Below are 9,140 nucleotides of genomic sequence, written 5' to 3'. Positions count from 1 at the left end.
TGCTCAAAGCATGTGCGGTTACAATGCACCTATGCCTTTTCTGCATGTGTGCATAATCCTTTCTTGGTGAGTGTCAAATCCCACGGCCTTTAGAAATCGACGCAGAGTGGGAGGAGCTCCTCAGGACTGGGATTTTGAGGAAAGAGGGATCTTGGGAGAATTGAGTGTTATGTACTGAAGTTCTCACTCTGGGCCAGCAGGGGGATACTGTAGATAGTTTTCACTCAGGTCCGCATATGCAAATAAGGAAAGTGACGTTCAGTGATTGGATAGTTACAGAAAGTTGTTACTGTTGCATTGTAGTGGAGCTCTATATAAGCAGGTTGGCTGAACCTTTCAGTCAGTTCTGTTCTGTGAATAAACAAGAGCTGTTTGAAGAATCACTGTGTCGTCTGATATGTTCACCCACAACTTAACATTGAGAACTCATAATTCCTTCGTATCTCTTGTGGCTGCCTCTCATTACAGTAAGGAACCTAGACAGAAGACTGCTCTGTTTCCAAACTGCTTTAATAATTTTGTGCATTTGGGACACAAATATTTCACATCCATGTTGGCTCCAGTAAGTGCCATCTTGGACATTTCTGGCTTCCCACCCTTATCGCAACACCACAGGAGTAGAACCATGTTCTAGAACTATTTCCTTCGTTCTAGAAGCATTGGTGAATACCCGGAGCAGTGGAGTCTGCAGGGAGGGTCGTTGGCAGGGCGAAAGAGAAATGGGTATATTTGATCAGGGTCTGGGCTACACCCTTTTCTATTACCTAACATAGCACAACTTTTTGCATGACTTGAATGATTGAACTCCCCCCGAGGTTCTTTCTGAACTGCCTCTTACTCCTTCTACCTGCCCATTTTGGATCCGGCTTCCCTTTTAAAAACAAACAAACAAACAAACCCTATTCTGCACTAAGTGCTAACATCAGCCAGAGTTCTTCAAAAAGAAACTTGCTAATAGATTTTGCAAGGGCCAATGAACGGGACAGGAGATAGCGATCGAGGCTTTTTTATACAGTATGCTCTTCTTGACCAATGAGAGTTCCTGAACAGGCAGTGGAAACCCCACTTCCTCTGCTAGGTGCAAAAAAGCAAGTGTTCGAGTCAAGCAGCCCTCGTCTCTTTGCTGATTACTCTAGGAAGGTAGAAATGGTGTCCATTGGGTGGAGGAAAATGGCTCTTCTTTGCTGCCTTCTTCTCTGCAATGTGGCCAGGACTTCAGCTGGTAAGATCAGAAAATAGCTTTAGTATTCTCCCATGGCATTTGCATGTGTGTGTGTACAATATTGGGTGTTTACACTCAATGCACTTAAAGCACATTTAAAATGCTGTACATGGGTTTCCCCCCAATAATCACGGGAACTGTAGTTTCGTAAGGGTGCTGGGAATTGCATCTCTGTGGTGGATAAGCTACAGTTCCCATGATTCCTTAGGGGAAGCCATGCACTTTAAATGTATGTTGTGTACGCAGCCATTATCAGTTGAGACCACTACTTTTTAATTAAGTCTAAGAAACAGGGTTGCACTGGGTGGAGAGTGTGTGCGATTGAATCAAGGACTGTAACGCCCTTGTGAAAGAGAGGCTGTTGCAAGGTTTCCTAGTAGCAGTTACTGGTAGGTCAACTTTAGATTTTCCAGTGTTTTATTTGAAAACAGGATTACAGACACCACCTGATGCTCCTTTGCAAACCCTCTGAGACAGAGGTTCAGCACACAGAACTCCCTTCCCAAGCCCATGACATCTCCATGCTTGGAAAACTTCTCTTGCTAAATAGCTGGATGCCAGGCTGCGCTTAAAGGTTCAAGATCTGAGCTGAAAACTTTAAGTGGGAGGGGGGCTATTGGTTTTTATTATGCATTTTGTGTTCTCTTTTTTCGTTTTTATGTTGTGAATTGCCCTGTGATCTTTGGATGAAGAGCAGTATACAAATTTTAATATTATTATTAATAATAATTAATGTTGAGGTTCTCTCTTTATTCAGACATGAATGCACAGAAAAAGCAGAGTCTCACAAAATGCCTGCTGTTAGATAAACCGAAATCTCTCTTTTTCCATTGTGGTTTACATTCTGAGTAGCGAAGAAGCTAAGGGTGTTTTCCCCCCTCCTGATATTTGATTAACACTGGTGTGTGTGTGTGTGTGTGTGTGTGTGTGTGTGTGTGTTGTTTTAGGTGTTTCTCAAGGCTATTTACTGTAAAATGAATATGCAGCTGCTTTCAACATTTCTGGAAGGAGCGGCACTGATGTATATGGAGCTGTATTTTTAATACTAGCAGTGGGATGCCAGCCAAAGGGTGGGAATATTTGAGAATTTGCTCAGCTTGGCATTCAGAGTGAAAAAGAAAAGGGGGACAGAAAGAGAAGAGCATGGAAGAAGATGGACCTACTAACTAACTGCTGCTATCACAGTGACCACTGTGAATGAACACATCATTCATGAGCCATTCTCAGTTCCCCATAGGCATCCAGTTGGCTTCATTATGTTGTGAATGTATGTGAAATTTCAAGCCACTTCCTCTCTCGCTCTTTACAATGTGCAAATAGCCTCAGTGGAGCCACACATACATTCTGCTGGGAATGTGCGTGGAATTCGGAACCACTTCCTCTATTGCTCTTCCTCAATTGCATTTATGTCTATCCCTAACAGAGCTATACAGTACACACATTCTGAAGTGCGGTAGATTATTTATTTCATTCCATTTATGAAATGCTTTCTAAAATCTCAAATCAACGCTACAATAAAAGCATCAAGAATTTTAAAAATTCAAGTACAATGCACATACAGACTGGGATAAACATCTCCATTTGAGTGATTTGAACACATATTCACAGCGTGCAACCTTCAGACACACTTGTGAGTGAATAGAGCAACATAAGAGTGTGTATCCCCCCCCCCATACTGTGCATGCTAAGTGACCCCCCTCCTGGCATTCATGGACACATGGCAAATGTCTGGAGGAAGGGGCTTTTCACATACACCTGTACATTTGAAAAACCCCTCCCTACAGATGTTTGCATTGTGCAAACAGATGCCAAGGGAGGCTGCTCAGCGTGTTGGTGTCATGTTTGAGGCTACTCAGTGTGTCCCTGCTTTTGTGTGCAGCTAGTTCACAGAGCCTAGGGCTTGCCGATCAGAAGGTCGGCGGTTCGAATCCCCACAACAGGGTGAGCTCCCGTTGCTCAGTCCCAGCTCCTGCCAACCTAGCAGTTCGAAAGCACGTCAAAGTGCAAGTAGATAAATAGGTACCGCTCCGGCGGGAAGATAAACGGCGTTTCCGTGCGCTGCTCTGGTTCGCCAGAAGTGGCTTAGTCGTGCTGGCCACATGACCCGGCTCCCTCGGCCAATAAAGCAAGATGAGCGCTGCAACCCCAGAGTCGTCTGCGACTGGACCTAACGGTCAGGGGTCCCTTTACCTTTAAGTTCACACATGAATGTCTCACCAGATTTCTCTAGCCGTGATAAATCTGTACTTGTAGTGATCATGTGGTTAATGAACATATGAACTGGCCTGTACTGTTCGAGGGAGAGAAACAGCACAATTTTTACCATGCATTAATCCAGACAATTGCTTTTTTTTCATCACACACTTGCAGAAGCAGGACTTTGTGGGTTGCACTGTGTGTCCCCGAGCTACACACAGTCCTGCCAGAAACTTGACCTATTGTTTAAATGCACTGCCATATCAAGCTTTCCTTTGGAGAAAGTTTGCAGTTTTGACACTCTCTTGTCGTGTCCTGTGAGTCAGCTGCTGATTGCAGAGTAACGATAAACCACAGAGTGGGTTTTAACTGTGAGAGAAAGGAAGAAGCTGCTGGTTCCCCTCCTCATACGACATCAGCTTTGAAAGCTGTCGGTTTTTCAGTCTGAGTTCGCCAAACAGCAAGTTTCTTCAGTAAAGTTGGAGGCACCAACAGGTAGATCTTGGTGGTGTTGGGACTACAGGTGGTGGCCATTTTGCAAGAGAGTTGCGTTGCTGACCCTCGCGAGCTTCAGCAGAGAGCACTCTACTCCTGCTCTGCCCCCTTTTCTGTCCACTTCTGGGGTCGGTGCAATGCACGTGTGCACGGTCATACATCAAACCAGCCATTGCCTGTAAAGAGGTACCTCGGGTTAAGAACTTAATTTGTTCTGGAGGTCCGTTCTTAACCTGAAACTGTTCTTAACCTGAAGCACCACTTTAGCTAATGGGGCCACCCGCTTGCCCAATGTGTATATTGGACAAAACTGCATACAAATACGTGTTGCTGTTTTTTATAAATTTGCACTAAAAGTGATGACATTTTATGAGGATATCTTTTTTAAATTACAAATTCTGCACAAATGCAGAGAACTGAATTTAACATTGGTAAAATGAGAAACCAGGTGGATGGGCAGGATATAAATCATAAAATTATTATTAATTATTATTAAATGGAGAAATCTGAAGCTGACAGATCTGTCCATTCCCGGTAGCCTCTCTAGCTTTTGGAGCCATCAGCCATTCTCCCAACTCGTGTGTCTTCTCTCTGCACAAATGACCAGTCTGACATGGGACCGCGACAGAAAAACAGTTCCTTTGCCGTGCCATCAGTTGGGCTTGAGAACTTAGCTGATATGTCACAAGGTTATTTCCACGTGTCAGCTGGACAAAATTTCTAAATAATTTTTCATTTGTGAATTTTGCTTGCACAGGTAGCAAGAGGCATTTGCCTAATTCAGCCATAAAACCGGGATCTCCTATCGCTGTCAAGACCAACGATCCAGGAGTTCAGAGAGCTGCTAGGTTTGGTGTTTACAGATACAACAACAGTTCAAATGACATCTTTCTCTTCAGAGAATTTCGCATAAACAAAGCCATGAGGCAGGTAAGGAAACTCCGGCTGTTATGGCAACAAATTCAGCAATGAATTTGTCATTTTCTGGTGCCAATGCAAGATGAAATATTCCCATAAGTCACCTCACACTCAGGTGGAAATATCACTGTAGTGCATCTGAAAGTCACACTGTTGAAGTGAGCTGTTATGACTTGCATCTTGGTTCAGCTGCTGCTCTGCTGATGGCTAAATAAGCCCTTCTGGAAGGTCTACATTTCTCCTGCAACCACAAAGTACGCCATCTTCTGGGCTGCAACCACCCTGAGCTTCTATGGGCCCCCTTCTGTTGATCTTAACACCAGAGAAAGTTGATAGGGAAGGAGACGGTCTTTCGGGTATTTGTGGCCTGAGTTGTTAAGGGCTTTAATCACTAACATGAATATATTGAATCAGGCGCAGCAAAGAACTGGCTGCAACAAATGCAGCTGTTTTAAGAGGTTATATACGATCCAAATGGAACCCCAGTTAGTAACCTCGCTGTTTCATCACCTTCTCCCAATGTTGTCTCTAGTCAAACAGGTTTAACAGATTTTTGTCCTTCAAAACCAATAATCAGAGATAATGAATATACAAACGACAGGCACCAACATGCCTTAGCAACATGCCTCCCTTGGAGGTGGAATATAAGGCCTTTGAAAAAACTGTTATCTTCCCTTCCTGCTCCCCCGGTATATAAAAAGTTCCCTCTATCTCTTCAATTTGTCCTTACTATGTGTGGTTTAGTGAAAATTGTTCTCTCTAGGTTGTGAGAGGGGTGAAATACAAAATTGATGTCGATATCTGCCGGACAGTATGCAGCAAAAGGATACATCCAGAGCCCAACTTGGACAGATGTGATTTCCAGATGAAAAAGACACTGAGACAAGTAAGATGTGTTCAGATTTCTGATTGGTTTCCTAATGGACTAATGTGGAACGTTACGGGGGACTCAGCTACATTAGTAAAGAAAAAGCATTTTAAATGCGTTAGAACACTGTGACACCAGATGGCGCTGTGGAATTCTGTCTTTCAGCAATGTGATTTCCCATTAGGAGGTTTACAACACATTTTCCTGAATTTCTGAACTTAAATGTATGTAAAATAAGCATAGTGACCAATATAAAATGAAAAAAACCAAAACCCTGAAGGGCAGCAAGCTGGGGAAGGCCGGCTTATGTCATAACCAGATTTTCTGGTTTTTAAGATGCCACAATAATTTGTTGTTTTTGCTGCCGCAATAAACTGACTTACCTACTCCTGGGAGTGATAAATGGGGCAGTGGGGAGAACCTATTGTTCTCCAGATGTTGATGGACACAGATTCCCCATCCCAGTTATAATACAATAAGTTAATAAGGGAAGCCACGTGTAAAAAAACCACACTGTAGATTTCAAATTCTCTCTCTCTTCAGGAAACACTTTTCACATTGACTGGTGTGCTGCAGAACTCATACACATGGCAAAGAGGGCCAGAGAACATGATTGGTTCATGCAGCACACAAGCCAAGGTGGTTGGATGTGTTTCATTGCATAAATGTATCACATGCGAAATTCATGTTGGGGAGACAGCTGCGATTCTTACCTCTCCAAGGTCCTGATGGTGCAATTTTTGTTACATGTTGGGAGCCTTAATGTCTGAGAGCCTTGACATTACCTTCAAATCTGGGAGCTTTTTAAAAAATACAGTGGTACCTCAGAATTCGAATGGAATCCTTTCTGGAAGTCCGTTCAACTTCCAAACATTTGGAAACCAAGGTGCAGCTTCCGATTGGCTGCAGCCAATCAGAAGCCATGTAAGCCACATTGGTCGTTCAGGTTCCAAAGAACGTTTGCAAACCAGAATTCTCACTTCCAGGTTTGGGGATCAAAATGTTTGACTCACACGGCATTCGCAAACCAAGATACAACTGTACCTTTCACACAATACCTTAGGTAATGTAAGAAGCACTGGGGAATGTGAGAGGAACCTATACTATGGCTCCTTCCCAGTGCTAATTTTTCCTAGAAAAAAGAGGTGCCAGAACTCTCTGGTTTTTTTTTATAATGGAAATGGTGCCTACCTGAGAGGTGCCAGAACTGAGTTCCAGCAAGTTCTGGCTTTAAAAAGCCCTGCCCCATCCCGTTTCTGCATTAGTTATGTTGCGCCCAGGCCTGATATCAGCACTAGACACCTTCTGGCACCTGCCCTGAGCCTCTACCCCCACCCACCAAGCAGTGAGCGGCTGCAAATGGCCATGATGAATTTCCCACAATGCTCTGGGGTGACTGTGTAGGAGAAAGTTGTACAAGGGCACTGTGGAAAATTTGAAATGGTTGCTGCTGGTGATCAGTCAGGGGCAGGCTCTACTGATGTAGTGGAACGAAGTCACAGAAGGCGCTTTGTCAAAGGAGTGTGGCCTTCATTGCTCCCCTGTGGCCTGGGACCTCTCCCTGTGCAACATGAGAAGTCGTGCAGTAGTGGCAACATCATGAGAGCAGCGAGAGACTCTTCCCTTGCTGATGCAGAATCTTTCCCCACGTAATATATGAGGCTTATCAGATAGCGAAAGCACTACAAGAAAGGCTGTCGTTTCCTAAGCCAGAGCATTGCAAGAGGCCTCTGTCTTTTATCACATTGGGCATGAGGCCAGAGTAGGGAGTTGCGCATGAATGTTGCAGGAGCTGCGGCCACATCTCCTTGCCTTGGGGTTGTCAAAGAGGAAGGTGGAATAACTGTGAGCTCCTTTTTGAAATACCTGCTCAGGATATTGAACAAGCCATCGGATAATGACACAGGTCAGCTTTCTAGATTTCGACACTGGGCTGATTTTAATATTCATCTTTCTCCTTTCCCCCCTTCTCAGACATTCAGATGCTATTTTGAAGTTTGGATCACCCCCTGGCTGCATCAAGTCGAAGTCCCAGTCTCCCTCTGTCAATAACCTCCCCCTAATACAGGCAATGGACTCCGTCTTTGTAAATGTTGTTCTGTGACAAAATCGTCAGTAAAGATGTTGGTCTGTTAAGAATTGTATGTGGTTTTATTGGGTTGTCGCTGATTACTTCTGCACCCTAGAGGTGAAGTCGGGCAAATGTTGGGGTGGGGGAGAAACTGCAAAACGTGTGGCACAACTGGAGGAAGAAGGTTCAGTGCAGCTAAAAGCAAATACACCAAACAGGGCATGGGTCAAGCAAAGGACTAAACAGGCAGCACACCAAGGAGATATAAGCAAGTGCTGTTAACCATCCTGCCACGGCCTCTTCCTTTTACAAGGGCTAATAGAAGACTGAAGGTTACATCACACACAAATTATACATGTGACGGGAGAAGATTTGTGTTTTTAAATGTGGTTCTGCCTCATAAATGAATAAAACGCAATAAAAAATATTTATATAAAAAAAGAAAAAGAAATGTTGCAGGCAGGGCCAGATTGAGGTTTGATGAGACCCTAAGCTACTGAAGGTAATGGGGCCCTTTATATGTCCTTTGTCAACAACAAATTGACACTGTTTTTTGTGCTGAATTGCTGTAAACAAAAATTGCCCTTTCCCCTTATGGGGTATCCAAGAGCCCATATAGAGTCCTTACATAGGTTCCCTATTGGTAGGAGAAAATAACAGAGGCCAGCCAGAGAATATTGAGAAGCAAAGCAGCTAGTAAGCTTGATCTTTATTGATCTGTTGCAACAGGGTGCTCCCCTCACCCACAGAAGGAGGACCCAGAAAAATGGTGTGCAAGGCCTTATAAAGATTTTTGAAATTGCCACCCTGTAGATCAAGACCACCCCCAGAAACATCATACATACATCACAGAAGGGGTGTAACCTAAGACCACCCCTCAGATACATCATACATACATCACAGAAAAGGCGGTCTAAAACAGAAATTTGAATATTGTTTTTATCCTGTCCTTGTTTATCTCCTGTCTGGCAGGTTACTTGATTGGATTTCCTGGGGAGCCTGGCCAGTCTTTTGTAATGATAAATAGTTCCTGGGCCAGGTCACAGGCTCACACCCTATTCATATCTTAAATGTGCCCTTAAGACAGGATTTGTGAGGAAAAAGACAATGGACGGTTTCCCACTTTGACCTTGCAGAGAAAACATTTGCTCAGTTTAGGAATCAAAATGGTTCCAGGTCGGTCTATGTATTTGCTTGGTTGGTACGCTTATGAACATTACCATATATCGAAGACCTCAAAATTCCTATTACAGAATATATGCTATGTGGTCATTTATGGACCCAATAGGTATCTCAAGCCATTTGCACATGTTGCCGTGCAACCAGTCCATGCAGAATGTAGGCACCCTATATGTAGAAATGAGCAAACC

At 43.8% G+C, this 9,140-nt stretch overlaps 1 protein-coding gene across 1 annotated transcript; it reads left to right on the top strand.

Moving 5' to 3' along the window:
• Positions 1-603: 603 nt before the first annotated feature.
• LOC308466673 (cystatin-F-like) lies at positions 604-7,838 on the top strand. Its single transcript, XM_080987619.1, has 4 exons — positions 604-1,222; positions 4,671-4,843; positions 5,595-5,717; positions 7,674-7,838. Exons 1-4 carry the CDS (start codon positions 1,033-1,035, stop codon positions 7,749-7,751), a joined length of 564 nt encoding a protein of 187 aa, XP_080843745.1. The 5' UTR covers positions 604-1,032; the 3' UTR covers positions 7,752-7,838.
• Positions 7,839-9,140: the final 1,302 nt, after the last annotated feature.

The sequence above is a fragment of the Podarcis pityusensis genome (assembly GCF_964106645.2).
Source record: "Podarcis pityusensis genome assembly, chromosome: 17".
Classification (NCBI taxonomy): Eukaryota; Metazoa; Chordata; class Lepidosauria; order Squamata; family Lacertidae; genus Podarcis; species Podarcis pityusensis.
The sequence above is the reverse complement of the archived record's forward strand: the minus strand, read 5'-3'. Positions and strand labels throughout refer to the sequence as shown.